The 20,140-nt window shown below is 36.1% G+C and overlaps 1 protein-coding gene and 1 long non-coding RNA gene across 7 annotated transcripts in view; one reads left to right on the top strand and one right to left on the bottom strand.

The window, feature by feature from the left end:
* Positions 1 to 735: 735 nt before the first annotated feature.
* On the bottom strand, positions 736 to 6,028 carry LOC139963036 (uncharacterized). The gene is made up of 2 exons (XR_011791489.1): positions 3,743 to 6,028; positions 736 to 3,185 (listed from the first exon to the last, which is right to left on the bottom strand). It is a non-coding gene; the product is annotated as an uncharacterized lncRNA (long non-coding RNA).
* Positions 6,029 to 6,290: 262 nt separating this feature from the next.
* The window catches only part of LOC139962747 (uncharacterized), a 38,904-nt gene continuing 25,054 nt past the window's right edge, over positions 6,291 to 20,140 (top strand). For 4 of the 6 annotated variants that reach the window (XR_011791353.1, XM_071963034.1, XM_071963037.1 and 1 more), the window contains exons 1-9: positions 6,291 to 6,390; positions 11,720 to 11,874; positions 12,533 to 12,691; positions 13,624 to 13,725; positions 14,034 to 14,147; positions 15,242 to 15,330; positions 18,057 to 18,146; positions 18,712 to 18,826; positions 19,640 to 20,051. Coding sequence is in view for 5 of the 6 variants with exons in the window: in XM_071963034.1 (XP_071819135.1) it covers positions 6,354 to 6,390; positions 11,720 to 11,874; positions 12,533 to 12,691; positions 13,624 to 13,725; positions 14,034 to 14,147; positions 15,242 to 15,330; positions 18,057 to 18,146; positions 18,712 to 18,826; positions 19,640 to 20,051 (1,273 nt within the window). In the remaining variant the exon portion in view is untranslated. Of the gene's footprint in view, positions 6,391 to 11,297; positions 11,581 to 11,719; positions 11,875 to 12,532; positions 12,692 to 12,876; positions 12,932 to 13,623; positions 13,726 to 14,033; positions 14,148 to 15,241; positions 15,331 to 18,056; positions 18,147 to 18,711; positions 18,827 to 19,639; positions 20,052 to 20,140 lie in introns of those variants that run through there. The other 2 variants (XM_071963035.1, XM_071963036.1) reach the window with 2 other exon arrangements.

Raw genomic sequence — 20,140 nt, forward strand, 5'->3', positions numbered from 1 at the left:
TCACTCACTAGCGACACGCGCAGTTAGTCAAGGCACGGTGGTTGGTCCATTATTCTGTACAATGCCTGCATATACCCTTATGATAATACACCATGTTTATTATGTGATAATACTTATGTGATATCTTGCATCAACAAACTGAAAGCAGGCCATCTAGTTCAGAATATCGTAACCAGCTTATTTGTTCAGTCTCTCGATGAAAACGATCGGGGATTGTAACTTTCAATATGCTGCCCCCCCCCCCGCGTTTTTGGAACTCATTTCCAGTATATATATCTTGGGGCTACACTGTAAAACCCAACATGTCAAGACAACTTGAAAAAGTCGAAGTAACCCGCTGCCTTAACTTTTTGAAGTTCACTCTACTAACCCAGAAACTCCATAAGTAAGACTTGACAGTAGTGGTTACAACCAACTCAATGGCTTTACTTTGTTACACTTTATGTTCATCAGTTGTGGCAACAGATATCAGTAAAGTCCAACAAATTTAATCTTTATCTTTTTTTGAGAAAAAGCTGGGCAAGTTATAGTAACTAAAACTTTAGAGCTGATACAGCATAGCCTTTCCTCTTTAAACTGACAAGACCAATTCAAGTTTTTCCCACTTTCAATTATCTCCAGAGTTAACTTTGAATATTTAAGTTGACGCTACTTGGCATATTCTAGGCAGCGGGTTACCTCAATATAATTGAGTTATGACAACACACAATTTTAGTAAAGAAAACTATATATTGCTAAGTTACAACACAACTTTATTTTCAACCTCTGAAGCCGGTAACAATGTACTTTAACAAGGAAATAGAAGAAATAATCAAACGCATAAAAAGTGTCTATTACTTTTATGGGTGGAAACAATGCCAAAATGTATCAATAAAGAGATACAGAAGAACATGGAGCATGAGTATACATGCCTGCTGCATTCATTCATTCCATGATTCATTTAAGATATTGTATACCAATTTCAAGTGCATGTGTTTATATGGTATGAAATACAGAAGTAAAATTAATATGTTATGACTGCTGGAAATAACCAATGTTGTTAAAAGCCAAGAAGTAAGGAGTAACCACTCCTCTCAGCCATTTACAATATGATTGTTTTAGCTAAAAACTTTAATTTTGTGGCAAATATTTATATAGGTGAATCATAATTACATCATCATGTAAATAGGCATCGATGCTGAAAACACCAATTTTTCATTAACTAAAGGAATGCACTTAAAGTTGTCATTAGCAAAGCTATAGTGATGCCACCAATTGTTCTTGCACCTGTTTTTATGACAAAGACTAGTTATGATGGATAAGAGCATTGTTCAATTGTGAAAACCAAGCATAGAACAGGAACTTCATCTTTTCAATGATATGAAAATTTCTTTTCAGGATATTTTGATCCCTTATATTAGAAATTACCATGAAATTAGTTCCCATGAAAGCTAAGGATATGTTTGTGGAATCACATACAACCTTTCCTCCTCAAAAGGGGTATATGAAATCAAGCCAGGGTTCAGCAAATAGCCCGTTTGGTCCTTTGTACTAAAAAACTTACATTTAAATCATAAGATAAAGCAACTCTGTAAAACTCTTTTATGAATCTGAGAGGAAGCACAACAGTCTTTGCTCATGAAAATCCGCATGCAAAGTAAAGTCATAATGAAAATGTTTGTTTATAGATCTTTACAGCAAAGCACTTTATTTTTACCCATTTGGAACACAAAATACTTTGAAAGAATTCCATTGTCAATCCCTGTCTTTTGCCAGTTTTTGGATCCTTCAAACACTTGTATTACTGTGATTTGAATAGTTTCATCACAATACAGATATCTGATGCATTTTCCTTTATCAGTATATATAATATTAATGCTGACTTCCTGTAAATGATTTCACAGTACATCCCTCATTGGGCTTTGTTTAGGATGAACATGTTTGTAGGTTTCAAATTTCACTGATAACACATTTTGCAAATTATTTCTGAAACATATACTAGGATACCAATCACATTGATGCAAGCAAGCTGTTAGCAATTCTCCATAACTAAGCAAGTACAATGTGATTATTTGACAAACAAGGGCTCTGAATAAAAATGAAAATGTAAACTAGAGTTTAAGCCTGATAGAATTTTTTCAAACATTTTTGGACCCTTCCAACTCACTAGAGGTGTGGGCTATTATGTCATTTCTCTGCCTGAAGAAAACATTGGCATATCATATAATTAACTTTGTTTCGCTCTTTGATTATTATTATGATTATTATTAGTGCCTATTCACCCAATCAACAATTCTTCATAAGTTTAAATGTAAAAGCAGAGAAACAATTTTCCATGGCATCCTGTTCCATATTTCAATTTGTTTCAACACATTTTCAAGACTTTCCAAGAAACAAGATAAATACCAGTCAAATGGAGTTTTGCAATATCTCTCTGGACACCACATGAACTATTTAAACACTTCAGATGCATGATAACTATATATGTTTGTAATGGAATGTAATGCCACAGGCATGGTTTCAAATTGTTAAGAGGGTTATTTAAGTAGCTTGACGGTTTATTTTTTGTTGATAAACTACACTAAAACAGCAATATATTAAATTCTTAACTTAAGAATATTAATTTCTAAGCTGTCATTAGCAAAAATATTCAGCAATCCCTTTTACTTGAATCTATATCCAGGACACAATTTGTACTTACGATGGATCAAATAAAACAATGGTGTTGTTAACATATACAGTAGAATGCAAAAATGAAACAAACCAAAATTAAAGTAAATTTCCTCCAAGGTGGTAATAAAACCAGTGTAAGAATTTTGACCAAAGGTGACCATATTTGAATTTCTGGCATATTTGGGGCAAATACAGCATACCTTTATGCTAGTTTTGCATGTAATATTGTACACACAATGCAAAATGTAACTGTTAAATTGTCACAAGGTAATTTCTAATAAAAAGTATGAACTCTTATTTACTGTGTTTTAAGGATTGCTAAAACAAGAATATAGATGAATGAGCTCTTGCATTATCTGATCATACAATACAGAAAGTGTTATACAGCCTACCCCTGTCTCAAAGTGAAACAAGTTCTGAAACTTTTGTCTGGCTAACAATATTTCCACCATTCTGTCAAGGTTTTAGTCTAGTGAAGAAAAGAAAGTGCTCTCCAGAGCAAGGTTGCTTAACCTCGAAAACTCAGCCTTCCACTGAAAGAATAAATATGAGAAATGTAGAAAACAATATTTAGTTAAGTTTGCCCCATGAAAAGAAGATGGGCCCCCTTTGTCATGTAGCAATATTATAGAAAGCCATTACCAAGGTGAGAGTATAAAAGCAACTTGTAAGTGAATTTGTCGATGGTAATCAACTGCCAATTGGAATCCTGGGTAAGACCATATATAATATACAGTTATAAACTAATTTTACAGGTATTTAGTGCAGATATTAGTGACAACAAAAATATTAGTAATGGTGACTGACATCCATGGGTTAAAAAATACATCTACCGGCTAATTACTGATCAGATCACCCTGCTGCACCATATTAGAGCACATACTTTGCATCTCTTTTTTTCTGTATTTTACCAAAATTTTATATATAAGAAATTAAACTTCTCATTAAACATCTAATCACCCACTGTGATTACATTTACTACTCATTATACACTGCAGCTACTATATCATGAAAAATACAAAACAAAATGTCCAATTTTAGTGAAGGAGACAGCACCCCCAGTTAGTTAATGAACAATTAAGGAACTTACTTCACTGGGAAGAAATAAGGCGGGCATCTTTCTACCATTTCGTTGACGGTTGGCACATTTAAGACCAGGTCCTGTCTACAGTATGCATAGGTCCTAATCATCATTTTTTAAATCTTGTTCATGTCCCTGTTTCTCTTTTGAACTTCTGTGCAAAAGTTTTCTCAATAAGACTCCATACTTGTTGCATCTTCTCCAATTGGAATGTCTGGTAAGTAATTCATTTCTGCTCTCTTTAGTTTTTTGTGTTTTGATGAAGACGTTCCAGGGTAGGAGCGCTTCCTTGAGTTAGCGTTTAGTTCCATGCAGTCCAACTTTTTCATTTTTGCTCTAAGATTACCCATCTTAAATTTGATTCTGTTAAGCATTTCATCATAGCCAGAGGAACTTCCCTTTTCAGCCAAACAAGGATAGGTTCTCATGATTGCTTTTGCTACTTCAGTGTATTCCATGTGTGTTGGATAAGCTTTGTACTCCCAAATGCGGTTAGCAATCGCATCAAGGAACTGACTTTTGTGATGTTTGCTTTTAAGTCAAGGTGCTTCTTTCCTTCTGACAGATACTTTCTATTACCATCTTCAAAAACCAGTTCCAGCTCTGGGCCTACTTTAGGTACCTGAAAGACCTCTGGCCAACACCCTTGTCTCAGTTTGGCTTCTGACTGTATGTCATCATTTGAACTAACACTCATAGTGTCATGTGAGCTTCCGAACGAACCGACAGATGAGAGTGAGGGTGTGCTACTCTGATAGCACTGACCTTCAGCAATTTCAGTGTATATCACTTGGACAGATGCACATGCCTCTGGTAAATCATTTGCATTAGTCAGATTCACCATCTCACCGCCACAGTCTGGATCAGCATATTGCAAAGTGAAAATGCCTTCAAGGCTTAACTTATCTTTCAAAGTTTCTATAAGGTTTTCAACAGACTCTGGACGTTGCTCAAGGGACACCTTCTGAATGTCCTTTGGTGACAACACTACCCTCAATTTGTACAGTGTATCAATTTCTGAGCAATCCTATGCATGAAAAGAGAACAATGTAAGTGAGTTAGCAGCTGGCTATATCGTTTCGTACACTCCCCTTAGAATTACAGTACTGTACCACATAGTAATATTTTAGCAGTCAGTGCAACAACCCATTCAGCTGCAGTATACCAAGTGTACTGCATAAATATGCAGTATGGCAGCTGATCTACTGCATATCTACTCTTGGCTACTTGCATGGGTAAAAATTTTGCATGTAACAGTCATCCAAGTACTGCTTCTTCAATGTTTAGTAAGGCTCATGCTTTATCACAGTCAACTCAACTTAGGGTAACTCCTATTGCTCTTCATGTATATCTACAAAGTGTTTCAACACAACCACTTTAGCTTCTCTGGTAGTGTAGGAAGTTAGAGGGTAGTCATCTTTAAGATTACTTGGACAAACTACTTGATAGTTTTCAGTCTCTGTCAATTTGTATGCTCCAATGTGGCTTTGAAAAATAGATTTATGCAATTTTACTACAAGCACAAGCCATCCATTGTTTTTATCAACAATAGTAGTTTGTATATTTGCTGGTACAGAATGACCACTATCACTGCCAATCACAACAAACATATATCTCTAAATTATACCTCATTCAAATTTGCTAATCAGTATCATGTATTAACCACATGAGCTCATGCTGATGAACCGAATGTTTTACTCCTTTGTCTCACACTGGGCAACTGTTAATGGTTAGGCCTATCTGTAAAGCTTTATAGCCTAACCTAATGCACAGCATACGTTCAACGTGAAATGGAGCTTAAAAATTTTGTAGGCTAGGCTGTTGAAATAGTAACTTTTCTCATCCAATTCAATCACGCATATAATTTCATGCTGCAAGTTTTAAACTCTGACTTGGGCTAATTTTAACAACATATTTCAGATTCAGTCGAATCTTTGCGAATTTCATTACTGTATTGAGCATTAATCATTCTAAATACGAACCGTAAATCTTCCAAGACTTGGAAAGGCTGGCCCTGATGTATGTTATCTACTTAGTCGATATACGCGCGCGAGCGATCACTTACCGGTAATTTTGTTGCAAATACGCATAGTCTTCTCTTTCCAGTCGTTTTCATGTAGAAATGTTTCGATACTCGACCAACACAAGTTGAAACAACGATATCTTCATACGTTGATCTACGTTTCCGCATAAAACTTAAGTAAATCATGTTGTAACGCTTATTTTAACATTATTGAGTCATCCTGACTGTCATTACCCTTGTTCAGAAAGCTCATCTACCGGTTGGGTTTTACAGTGTATGGACTCACTTGAAAAGTTTATCATCGTCTTAAAACTCATATTTTTTTACACTAATGTTATTAGATGATTTCTTTTCTTTCTGTTTTGTCTTCACCTGCAAAAGCGGATTGAGCACAATTTATTCGATTATGAGCTATGTAAGACTAATTATTATTACTATAATTATTATGATAATCCAATACAGTATTATTGCAGTCTGCGTGATACCAGTACACGTCGATAGAGTCACAGTATTTTTTTTCTCTCACTTGTATGGAAAGAGGGCAGCATTGAGAAATATTTTCGTAAATATATTTACATTTAGCGCGGATGGTTCAAAATGGCGACTTTCGGAAACAGGAGAAGTCAAAACAAAGGTTCGCAAACTAAATTTAACCGTGATAATTTGTCCGTCGTCTTCGTTGACATTTGTAAACAAAGGTGGGATTATGAACAAAAGTAATCGTTGATGAAACTACAAGTGAAATAGTCACAAGTTAAGGAAGGATAGCCCAAAGGGTAGCCTAAGTCAGGTCATACGCCTGACAATGACATTGGCTAGCCTAGGCCCTTGGCAACTTTAGTACCGTCAGGAACCCCGGTCCACAGTTTAGGGCTACGAGTATAATGTAAGGCTAGGCCCATTTATAATTCGTGGGTAACCATTTTAAGAAGCCGGTATTTTGCCTTGGCTAAAAAGCGTAAAATCACAATCATCAGTAGCCTAGGCCCTAGGCTAACACTAACAGTAACACTTTAGTTTGTACGATGGGTGTTACTAAAACGAATGACAATTGCGTTACACATAACGAATGACAATATGTTGTACACACTAAAAAATTGCGTTGACTAAAACGAATGACAGTAATGACAGCACAGACATTTGCTTCAACCGGATATCACAGTTCAGACTTCGTGGGTATCTAGATCTAGTAAAGTACAGACATGATAAAAACGCACCTTATAGCAAGCGAAATTGTAAGTCTGATTTTAAGAAGTAAATTTAACGTCATTTTCCGATATTAATTGTAAGAGACTAACAATACTATAAGCTTGAAACGGCTTCAGTTATCTTTCTATATATATCTACAGAGGTAAAAAGCACAGCACTCAAGCATCTTTCTCACACAAAAACTTTCCCTGTGGTTTCAGTAAATTACACCAAAACCCTGCAACCATGTAACATGGGATTTTCCTCAAATCATTTGTGAGCAGAAAACCAATAACCTCATTTACTCCACTCCGTTAATCATTCTATCTCTTCTCAACACTGTCCTTCGTTGTCATTCGCTGTCATTCGCGAATGATAATTAACCCTGTATAAAGTCAATTGTCATTCGGTCATTCGCTGTCATTCGTTTTAGTTTGTCCCTGTACGATGTCTATCAAAGAAAAATCCAAATCACTCAACTGTATGCGTTTTTCATATATGTAGTTCCTCAGAAATGCAATGATCTCAAAACATTTATTGTTCTGTGCCTACGCAACGTACAGTTGAGCAGAATTTGACCACAAAATGTTAATTGATGCACTTAAAGGCATTAAAGACTCGCCCCAAACCGCGTGCCGCCGTCTGAAAAAGTTAACTTTCCGTTGCTTGCAAGTGAAATTTTCTTCGTGTCGCTAAAAAATGCAGACAGTAATCAAAAGTGATACCTTGTTATCTTTTATTTAGACCTGAGATGTCCATCGCTGCTATGTACACTGTGTTGTGGGTATTGACCGTATCTGCATGTATTGACTTTGCACTAGTGTCTAATTACCGACAGTAGCAAGCTGTGTGTGTATTTTCTGGGATTGATGGTGGTGTCTAACACTTCTGTTACACCTCATTCGAAACTAGGTCAGATTACCGGCATGAGACATTTCTTTGTGCGCGAGTCTTCAGTGCCTTTAAGGATTTGATTAACGATGTCTATCAAAGAAAAATCCAAATCACTCAACTGTATGCGTTTTTCGTATGTGTACTGTAGTTCCTCAGAAAATCCAACGATTTCAAACTATTTATTGTTCTGTGCCTGCACAACGTACAATTGAGTAGAATTTGACCACAAAATGTCTGCCGTGTCAAGTTCTTTCACACCCCAAAATTCACACATTCGTCGAAAGCTAACTGTAATTTTTGTGTTTACATTTATTGACTCTGGATGCTGTTTGCTATGCTCTGAGCCTCTAAGTTCAGACAGGTCAGGTCCCAGAGAGTAGTGGTATTAAATGGAGGTAATATTGGTTACTTTAAGGATTAAGATTTCCAAATGCCAAAAATACATGCAAAACTGGGGGGAGGGTGTTAAAAGCTTTAAAAAAAAAACACTATTTGGTCAGCATATACAGTACCTGAAATGTATTCAAGCTCATGTAACACTGCTTCGCTGCAAAAAGTTGAGGTTGTGTGCTGTATCGTTGCTAGTAATAATTGATAGTGCGTCAGTTACGAAGGTTCATCAATTATGAAGCCTTAACTATACTATGAAGTAGGCCTACTACAGTTAGGCTTAGCATAACAACAGCTAGGCCTAGGGCGAAATCAACATAGCCTTGGCTACTTGTAGTTGTAGCCATGATTGTAACAGTTTGGAACTTGAACACTATTATTATCAATTATCATATTTACTTTTCCCACAAGTCAAAGCAAGATGGTGCCCATCGTTCATAATGTAAATTTATACTGACTTTGATAAATAGCCTGGCAGCTTCATTGCATGTAGGCTAGCCTATGTGCTAACAACATCAGTAGTATTAGTATATACTGACTATACGTATACAGATGAACATGGAAGCTTGCAGCATAAGTCAGATGTTGTCATGTCAGATGAAAAGTACATGAGAAGGGGGGGCTCTCTTTGTAATTGTATGTGTAGGTACTAGGCCTGGTGAATCATTTCTATTAGCACTATTTGCATTCTCATACAGATTGAACAGACTTTAATATACGTTGTAAACACAAACAGTTATGTTACTGTAGTCCACTACCACAGTTGAAGTATCTAAGGCCTAACTCACTGTACTCGTACCTACTGTGAGACTCACAATAGGTACGAGCACAGGGTAGTAGTATGTATGTATTTTAGATCCTCCTGCAAGCAGGAACTTGCGAAGAAGCCTCATTGGCTTATCAAAGCCGAAAGCTGACCGAAGTCAGTCTCTTAGATTCATATTTTAACGTCCGTGATTATGAATTGTCAATTGTCAACAACTCTGTAACTGGATGACACACATTGGAGTGACTCAAACTCAGGACCTTATGATTGAAAGGCACCGGCGTTAACCACTGAGCTAACACTCCCTATAGTAGTCCCTAGTAGTAATACACAGTTACTTGTAGTGGAAAGTGATCTATTGTATTGGAAAAGCAGATTTTGGACAAGAGATGTACTTTTTGTGTTGATTTTATGTTAAATAAATATAGACAATGAGTTAAACATCATGTTGCTTCTTTCCTAGAGTCATTTTGGTGTGTGATGTGTGGTGTGGTGTACCTCCAATCTTAAACCACTTGAGGACATTTATAAATAGAAGAAATTTAGTGTGATGTGCCAACCTGGTCAGTGCCCTGTTATTTGTCAGTTTTTCAGCATTGACAGTGTTTCATCTTCTTGTTTGCTTATAACTCTATCTGCCATCTAGTAGTTTAAATGCTTTTCTTGTTCATGATAATATATACTGTATGTACTTGAAGTTTACATAAAGTCTCTTTGATGTGGAATGGCTTGAATAATCCCCAGGCTCAAAGGAATTTATATTGTAAAGAACTAGACTGCTAGCCTTTCAATATTATCAGAGGCTCAAAGCAATACTTGTAAGCAATTGGTGTATCAGTCCAAGTTTGTTTACACAAGTTTGTGAAATGACCATTATTAAACTAACCTCACTTTACAGAGACAAGCTAAAACACAAATGACCTTTGATATAAAACTAGTATGTGGTAACTATCACTGGACTAGTGGACTAGATTATTGTGTCAAAGAGAATGAGTTCAATTGCATTTTACCCATGGAATTAAATAGATATTTAATATTGCATATTTAAAAACAGTGATTTTTAAAATGTCCAAATATGAATGAAACAGGATAGCAATTTCTAAACAAAACAAAAATAGGTAGCAAACTGCTTATCCACTAAAGAGTCTCTGCTGTGTAAGAGAATGTGTAAAAGTAAGTGGGCGTGACGTTCGATCCTAGCAGGTTCTTCTTCAGAGGCTAAAAGCTTTTAGTGATGTCACTTATGAAATCAAGTGTCTGAAATCATGACTGATATTAACTGATTAATGGAAAACTACAGTGTTGTGTTTGTGTTCTACCATTGCTGAGATATGAAGCTAAATACGGTATTGTCACAGCTTGTACCATTAGTTAGTGAACTTGAAGCAAACATGTACAGTATATTGTCATGGTTACACAGGGATTAAAATATCTTTACTTTGCTCCATTTTGCACTGTTATCTTCATTCTGTTGGTTTGACCTTGAGTAGGATAACAGTCTAACCTTACTAGGAATGCCACTCCTGCATGAAAATACCGATAAATGTAATATATGTAAAATATACAAAATTTTGAAAAGGAAAACTAACCTGATTTAGCAATGTGTGTAAATGAAATCACACCTATATATGCTTTAATGTCACTATTCTATCACATACAGAATATTGCAATTTATGGAAATTGACATACAGTGTATACCTGTACATAATATACTGCATTAATTAAATGAAAATTACTCCAGATTGCTGAAAGATTATGTCCCTATTTTATCAATCAACAAAAAAAAAGACTCACCACCAAGTGAAGGACTTTCTAAGATTATATACTATTATAACTGACAAGGGGAATAGTTTATGGAGGAAAGTATCAAACATTTTGTTTATCATATATCACGCAGCCTGCTATTGTTACGGTCTATGAGACAGTGGAAGGTAAAGAAAATGACAGTAAAGTTGACCCTAATGCGTTGCTTCCTGTCAATGGCTTTTATCGGCTATTAATTTTACATACACCTAATTGGCAAATTCCCATCAGCGAGCTGACAGAGGAAAGACTACTTACATGCAAGTCTTAACATGCAACTTACATTACAGTGACATATATCATACAATATCAACAGCACCGTTTGTGTGTGTACAGGGTTTTTTGTTGTTTGCAGAGCCTGTCACATAATTTCCTGAGTAACGAATCTGCAGTGAGAACAACCCTGTACTCTTATTCTAGCATCAGTACATGGGTACTCATACTCGCCCTAATAGATTTGTACTCATTATAGTACTCTTTCTGGAGTCTACTATAGATACTAATGCAAGATTAAGTACTCATACTTGAGCTTACAGCTTGTAGTAGTCGTACGAGTTTGTAGTTGATACAGATTTTACTTACGAGTACTTGTACTAATACTGTCGTACTCATTTTACCTATAAGTTCTGCCTCTTAATAAACTGAAGTATTATAATCATCCAAGTTGTCTGTGCGCATAGAGACTGCTGTAAGATCTGAATGACTTGAAAATGTTGGGAGTTCACTCTACTGTCTTTAGTTGATGGTTTTATTTTGTTGTAGGACTGGTGATGGCCTCAAAAGGTGAGTGTTTCCAAACTTTAATGTTGGTTTTTCATTAGCGCTGCATTTATGAAGCTGTTTTTGAACCTTTTTTGACTTTTCGCAAATGCTATTATTTTTAGTTGACGTATTGTATTCCATTCTACTCTTGCTGTTGCAGAAAATATGTTGATTATTGACAACTCTGGCAAAGGTCTGAAGAAACTTGATCGGCCGGAAGTGAACGAGTCAACGGCACAATGCACTACCCTGATATTAGACAAGAATGGTTTGTCCAAAGTGGACCATCTAGAGGTTTATCCTCACTTACAGCAGGTAAGGTTTCCTTCTTTCAACATTTGTTCTTTGTAAATTATTGTAAGCTGTCAGAGACATAAAGTAGGCCAAAAGAGAGAGCTTCTGTTGAGTATATGATGTAACATGCAATAGCATGTGCATTATATAATATGTTTATATTGTACAACTTTTAATGTCAGATTTGTGTTTTTCATTTCCATTTTTATTTTCCATTTCATCCTAACACTGGAAGTAAATCTAATATCTTCTAATTCCTTTTGTGAATAAATGGATAACGTTAGATAGGATCATAGCTTTATTGCTTGACCAGACCAAACAACCTTTGCGGATATTAATAGTTCTGCTTTCATTGCATGGAATTCACTCTCAGAGGAAAATGTTATCGCTGTGAAGTGGATCTAGTAATACCCCCCTTTTTTTTTGGCAATATTGTCATGAATTTTGCTTTGCTTAGATCAGAACATATATTAAGGTTACTGAGAGGTGTCTTTTAATAAGGTTGTGGATTTTAGTATTTAGATCAAGAAATTATTTTTCAATTTACCTTATAAATTTGTTTCATAATACCTTTAGTACTATCAAAATCTTATTTTAACTTCACTGAAATTTTATCACCTCAGATATATTAAACATACAGTTTTAATTTTCTGCATTCCTACCTTACACATCTTCATAGTTATCAATAGCCAACAACAGGCTCGTTCGGATGAACGGTGTCTCTAAACTGAGGACATTGAGGGTCTTGAACATGCCAAACAACAGTATCCAGTCCATAGAGGGACTCAGAGAACTTCTGGAGTTAGAATGGTTGAATTTATCTGGAAACAGTCTAAAGGTATCTAGCAAATCTTAGCTATGGGAGTGTTTGTGTATGTAGAAAATAGCAGTGCATATAAATAGGAATAATAGCATACCATACCATAGCATATCATAGTATAAAGTAATATGAGATGCATGCTTATAGTCATCACAAAAATAGAATCTTGAGAATGTTTCTGACATATAGTATTGATAGAGGGAATTCTGAGAAGTTCTAGAGTTAGAATGGTTGAATTTATCTGGAAACAGTCTAAAGGTATCTAGCAAATCTTAGTTATTGCAGTTTATGTGTATGTAGAAAATAGCAGTGCATAAATAGGAATAATAGCATAACATAACATAATGTAGCTTAAATCATAGTATGAAGTAAGAGAGGCACGCTTATAGTCATCAGAGAAATAGAATCTTGAGAATATTTCTGACAAATGAGAAGTATGCATTGAGGGACTCAGAAAACTTCTGGAGTTAGAATGGTTGAATTAATCTGGAAACAATCTTAAGGTATCTAGCAAATCTTAGTTACTGTATATGGCAGTGTATGTGTATGTAGAAAATAGCAGTGCATAAATAGGAATAACGGTTTTGAAGTAGGTTCCCTTTTATTTCACAAAATAACTAGTTTTGGATTTTTGTTTTTTAATTTGTAGCCCGTAGTAAATTGTGTGATTACAAAACTGTCAACAACAACGTTTTGACACTTTATATTTTTGCAGAAAAATGCCCCAGTGCCCTGCAAAATGTGGCAATAAGATGCTGCAATGCTATTTTGCTGGTCACAGCCTGTGACCTTAATATTTAATACTCAAAAGTCAGAAATGAAGCCTCTGGACTTTTTGCCTAAATAATGTTATTATGTTATTAAACAATATCTTAGATCCTGTGAAATTGACTTTGATTTATCTATTAGTCTGATTGAACTCTCGTGGATAAATTTCCTCTCTCTCACAGAATGTTGAACATCTTGCCACGAACCTGAAGTTACGTTATTTGGATTTATCTGACAACAGCATATCCATTATTTCAGACGTCTCTATGCTGAAACAGTTGAAGGTGAGTGAGTAAAACCATAGTGTAAACTTAGAGATGCAAGTTTATAGTCATCACAGAAATATAATCTTGAGATTGTTTCTGACATTTGAGAAGTATAATCATGATCTCTTTCTCCAAGTCCTATTTTAATCATGCTGTCTGTCCCACGTTTGTTTTAGTTTACTACAAAAAAACCCCCCCAAAAACCAACAAAACAATATTATCCATAGATGAAGGGACAAGATGTTGGCTAGATATGAATAATAATTAACAAAGTGTCTTGCTACATTCTTAACCAGATGAAAATTGTTCTGTTTCCATGGTTACAGACTTTACTACTTCACGGTAACATCCTGACAACGTTACGAAGTTTTCCTGCTTACATTCCAACGTCGCTGGAGATACTCTCCTTAGCTGAAAATGAAATATCAGACCTAGCAGAGGTAAGACATGCAAGAAATTAGTAGTGATCATAGGATTTACCAGGGCAAATTTGTTATTTGCTGGTTTTTTCTCGGACAACCAGGTCTTACTTTTCAGTTGTCGGGACTAAAAATTATGTTGTCTAAAGAAACGGTAGCAAAACTAAGATAATGTACACTGTAAGAGATGTGTTTAGGTTTGGTGATTAGCAAAGCCAGCTTGGTGCCATTAAAACTTCTCTTTGGAGGGTGATACCAATTTGTAAATTTATTGTTTTACCATTTTTGGGGGGGTGGGGGGTATGCCTATTAAGTTACGATACAATCTGAACCTGATGATTTATGTAACTAGACTTCCAACGGAAGACCTCCAAAGCTGATTTTGGTCGTCCAAAATTAAACTTTGATTGTATCAGACGATCATATTTGCCATAAAAAATTTGCCCTTTATTCAGGCACCTTCCTTCAGATCATCATTTTCATTCCATGTAAATAATGAAAATGCATGTGTGCGAGTCGTATTTCGAAAGTAAAATGATGTTAGATAGGCCATCATCTTCAAGTTTTGTTGACATCTAAACTTTTCCATTGCTACATTCCTTGGTTAAGGTGATCAATGAATGGGTTAAAATGTACCTTGTCATGATTGTGCAACTGTTGACTGTATAGAAATACCAAAAAAAAAGATGATTTAGGCTCTCAAGATATGTATTGTTTTGTCCTGTTTGTATTAGAATGCACTGTATGGCTTTTATGGGATTTAGCATTCTTCCTTGGTTGATTAGTTCTAAGAGTCCCTTATAAAGTACTGGGGTTGGTTGGAATTACAGCACACATTCTGCTGGCTTCACTTGTATTTGATTCCATTTGATAGTGCGAGTGTCCCCATGGTGCATTTGTGGCACTAAGTGAATACATTTCACTGGATTCACTCGTTTTGCACTCATGTCGTACATCACATCTGAATCTGTTGTAGTCTTAACATCTGGAATGAAAATGTTTATCATCAACCTTCAAAACAACCATGTACTAACATGGTGTACTATGAGTATATTAGATATAGGTACCTTGCCTGGCTGTTTTATTTGGTTTTCTTTTTCATTTCTTCACATCAGGTGTCTTACTTATCTTGTCTTTCACAATTGAAGCAGTTATCTGTGATGAATAACCCTTGTGTCATGTTTGCTGCCTCGTCAATGTCAAGGTGAGTGGTAAATCCAGAAGATACAATTGAGCCAGTACTCTTAGGACTGGTACAACAGCATTCTGCTTTGTACTGCTTTGTACTGCTTTGTACTGTACCTATTTAAGTTAAACTTGTGTTTGCAGATTTACAAGTGCACTACTAAAGATGATTTGATGGGTTTTAATGAAGCAGACTGCCACCGATTAACAATTGGAAGATATATGAAATTACTTCACTCCTCTCTTACCTGTCTCCTACAACACTAACGCACATTTCCTAGTCTACCTAGATGCCACTGGTATAATTTTAGCACTGTGCCACCGGTGACCTCTCCCACAGGTCACTGCGCACTCTCTCTTCCTTCCGATTTACCATTCCGAAGGAAAACGTGTGTTTTACGAGCTCCGTTTTCACTTACGCCAAACTGAGTTTTCTTGCTGGAATTCTGCTTCTCACAAACAACGAAGGTTCTTAACAGAGTTTATGATAGGATTCTCCAAGTTTCTGCTTAGTTTTCTTTTTGTTTTCGGCGGTTTTTCTGCCTTGTTTAACAACTAGGATCTCGCCTCGTTTTACATTACGGTACCTCACACGTGTATGTGAGTTTTGGGGTTTCACAAAACATGTCATTTTGAAATTCTATGGTCATAGTCAATGGTCATAGTCTGAAGTTATTTTTATATAGTTTAGCATACTATGTTGTAAGGTGCATAACTGGGATTTAATGAACCAAGCACTTTTTATTCTTTCCATTGAATACAAACACTTAACCGTTGAGCTGATAGCTAACATGAAACAGTATTACTGGATAGTAAGGATTTAAGTTACATCATCTTATGACTTCACTTTAGTGACAGCACGCTGAGAGTCAGGCTAGCACACTTCATGTTCGATTTACTTTCCTTTGCTACATGGTGAAATCATGAAAATTTTCAAAATATATATAAGAAATATGAAAACATTCAAATTGTCATAATGATGCCATAATATTTCAAATGCCAAATTGCCCAAAATATGCAAAATGTAAAATGCAAAATGCAAAAATGCAAAATGCATAATGATGCCATAATGATGCCATAATGATGCCATATTATGATGCCATAATATGTCTCTGGTAAATTGGGGTCTACTAGGACCTACTTATGCCAGTCTTTGTAGAATGTCTTACTTTAAAAAGAAACTACTCAAGAAGCTGTCTACTTTCTCCTGCATATTGTATAAAGTATCCAAAAAGATGGTATCAAGTAGTAAAGGAGAGCTTCATTAAGCAAAATAGTTTCCAGGAATATCAAAGTAGTCATTTTGTATCATTTAAAAATGGAAAAAGCAGTCAGTAACTGTAGATGGCTCTACAAATGTTTGCTTAAAATACCAGACTGGGCATTGTAATTATTAGCTCAGTTTACTCAATTAATGATCAGGAAGCCAGTCGTTGACTCATTATGCATTCAACTTGCCTATAATTATGCCTGTGGTTGTTGCCTATTAATGTTAAAACTTTGGGGGACCACAGGGGATTGTGAGTTGTAATCCAAATACTGTACTGATAGACCATGCATAATCTGTTCACTGACAATAATGATGTTCTGTGGCTAGTGCTGCCATATGCCTGCAGCCTTACTAATGTTGGGCAGTTTTGTGGGGTTTGCTTATACTTTAGCAAAATTATTGAATATTCATATGCTCTTCATGGTTTCAGGTAATGACCCAGAAGTAGGTCAATGTTGTTTAAATATGTTCAGTGTCTACTTACCTTATTAATTCAACACTTTCTAGGTCCTAGTATTTTTTTTTTTTTCGTTGGCAGAGGAATATTTTAGTAGCTTAAGAAGGTCTTTGAAAAAGTTGTCAATTACAGCGGTACATGCTACAAATGCTGGCAGGAGATTAATGTATTGTCAGTACATAGTGTTACTATGGTGCTGTGTCGGAATGGTGAGGGGGGTGTGGCTAAGAAGGAAGGAAACCCAGTATCTGGGAGGTTGTGGGTTCGATCCCTGGCTGGCCCAATATAAGTTGGGTCCAAGATAAATCCATGGTTTGTCCATTTGAAGTGGTCTTCCAAATGGTCAAATGTCCAATATGAGCTAAAACTGTAAACTGGATTGCAAATTGCAGAAAAGCCATTCAGTTTTAACACTATACACATATGACTGGATTAGTGTGTTAAAATAACTGCCCTCCAAGGCTGATAATGTACTTTGCATGAGTGTGTATCTATAAATGGATAGTTCCAACTACCAGGGAAATAATTTGTAACAATATCACAAGGCAAATTGCTATGCAAAATGGACAAATGGCTATGCAAAATGGTCAATGGCTATGCAAAGTGGTCAATGGCTATGCAAAATGGTCAATGGCTATGCAAAATGGTCAATGGCTATGCTAAATGGACAAATGGCTATACTAAATGGACAAATGGCTATGCAAAATGGTCAATGGCTATGCTAAATGGACACATGGCTATGCTAAATGGACAAATTGATATGGAAAATGGACAAATGGCTATGCAAAATGGACAAATTGCTATGCAAATGTAAATATATACTTACAGTTTTGGTGCACAGAACCATTTACAGTACTGTAATAGAAACAAAGTACATAGAATTCAAATTTACTTTGTTTTATGATAATCACAAGATGAGTTAAAAGTTCATTAATTTGCAATTTACAGTAATTGTGTTTATAAAGTTATTAATTTGCATTTATAGTAATTATGTTCATGGCTGCTTCTGTCTTTCTAGTCATGGAGGGTTCGACTACAGACCGTTTGTCGTCAACTGGTGTCTGACGTTAGAAATCCTTGACGGGAATGCAATCACACAGAAAGAAAGGTCAGAGAGGCTGTCATAACTCACAACTTCAGCATTCAAGGTGTAAAAGATAAAATAAACAACATATATATTGGTGGATTACTATCACTTGTTGTCTAAGAAGCAATTTAGAGGATGTCTAATGCAGGTCCTGAAATGGGACTGTAGGTCAAAAGGATTCCAACCTTTAAACATGCTATGATTGATGAGAGATTTGTAGCAAACTGTAATAAATGGATAAGTTAGGGTTTCTGTATCAAAACATAGATGCTTACAATCTCAAGGTTAAATTTCAGCCAATCGTGGCAACTTGCTTGAAAAGTCTTCATCCTTAAAACAAAATTTTTTCTAGATCAGATCGGATTTGACGTCTTGTAGAGGTTGAAAATTTATCTAATGGGATGCTTCTTAAAAACTATTACATCCCTAGCTATTTTGTAAGATATTCATAATATTTTGAAACAGACCCAAATAAAATACAGACTGAACAACCAAAATAATACTATTTACAAAATGAAAAACGAATTCTTTCAATTTCTTCAAAACAATTCTTGCAGCTTTCATTTCATTATTTTTCCTTCTACAGCTTAAGAGCAGAATGGTTGTACAGCCAGGGTAAAGGACGTAAATTTTATCCCGGCCAGCACTTTCAGTTGGCTGAATACCTCAGTCAAACCTGCCCTTTGACCACCGCCTCAGAGGTGAGCAAGGACTGAATACATCATTTAACTCAAGGTGTTTCATGTTTTAGTCAGAAATTCTAGAATTATGGGTCTGAAAGTGAAGATCGACTTGGGAGAGGAGAAAGATTTCTATATTTCCCATTGCATAACTTTCTCTAATTTTGCAGGTTTGAGAATAATTTGTGGCCACACTGTTCACTGGAAAATATTTGGACAAGCAAATGACCATGTTCGTGCTGTCTCAAAGTTTATTGGGAGGTGGGGTGGTAAGAAGGTCCCTCTTGATCCTACCAAGAGCCCCCCTCTCTGTTCTCCCTTCCTTTCACCTACTAATGCTTATCATCATTATTATTGATGATGTCAATCAATTATTTAAAAATCTGTTGCCAGGACGATTTGATCATATCCGAATGCTATTTGCACCAAAACCCAAAAGGAAGACCCAATTTCAAAAAAATTCAGATTCCTGGTTTTTAACAAAATGAGACTTTTGCTACTGAGGGGACATTACTATTTAACCAGTCCTTCAGAGTCAATATAAAAGGCTCCTTAATGAAGTTAAGGATTTGTCAAGCCTGCTAATGGATGGGGCGTTTTTGACAAGGTGCAGCTGGCTAAACCAGAACTACCGATCACCGTGGCAACGTGGTAGTAATCTGTGATGTTTTTGTATGATCATTTCTTTTTGCAGTTTCTCGTTCTGTTACTACTGTAACAGTAATTGGTCACTGCGTAAAGATTCTGGTATTTATGAAATCCCAATTCATCAAAACACATCCAGATTTTCTTACTTTTATTCATTTGTAATTTTTTTTTCTTTTTTTTTCTCAGTTACAGAGTAAAGATGATGAAAGACTTCTGAAGGTTTTAAAACAGCAAAAGAAACATCGGCATGATTTACACACCGGTCACACCCCTAGACAGACCCCAACCACCCCTCAGCCCACTCCATCACCGTCCTCCCCCAGCAGACCAGAATCCACCCGCCCATCTTCCAGTCGCAAGCCTGTCAAGTCGCCTGGAGTGAGTAAACCTAGACAAGGGGCTACTACCCCCTTAAGATCTCCTGCTGTCAACAGTCCACCTTCCCCACCCTATACTGACACCAGCCCTCAGAAAGCACCTTCTAAAGCTTGGCATTCTTCGAGTGGAGGCAGAAAGGAGCCTGTATTGCACAAGAACTTTCAACCTGGAGGAAAAAGTTCGACTACCGCCGTGGATCTGTTGCTCCAGGATGTTGACGGTAAGCTGTTCTGTTTTCATTTGTTAGTAGTAATTATCAGGGCATAAAGTTTATAGGTTTGAATCTTTAAGGTGACTTTCCAGGCTTAC

This window comes from Apostichopus japonicus, chromosome 21 (genome assembly GCF_037975245.1).
Source record: "Apostichopus japonicus isolate 1M-3 chromosome 21, ASM3797524v1, whole genome shotgun sequence".
Classification (NCBI taxonomy): Eukaryota; Metazoa; Echinodermata; class Holothuroidea; order Aspidochirotida; family Stichopodidae; genus Apostichopus; species Apostichopus japonicus.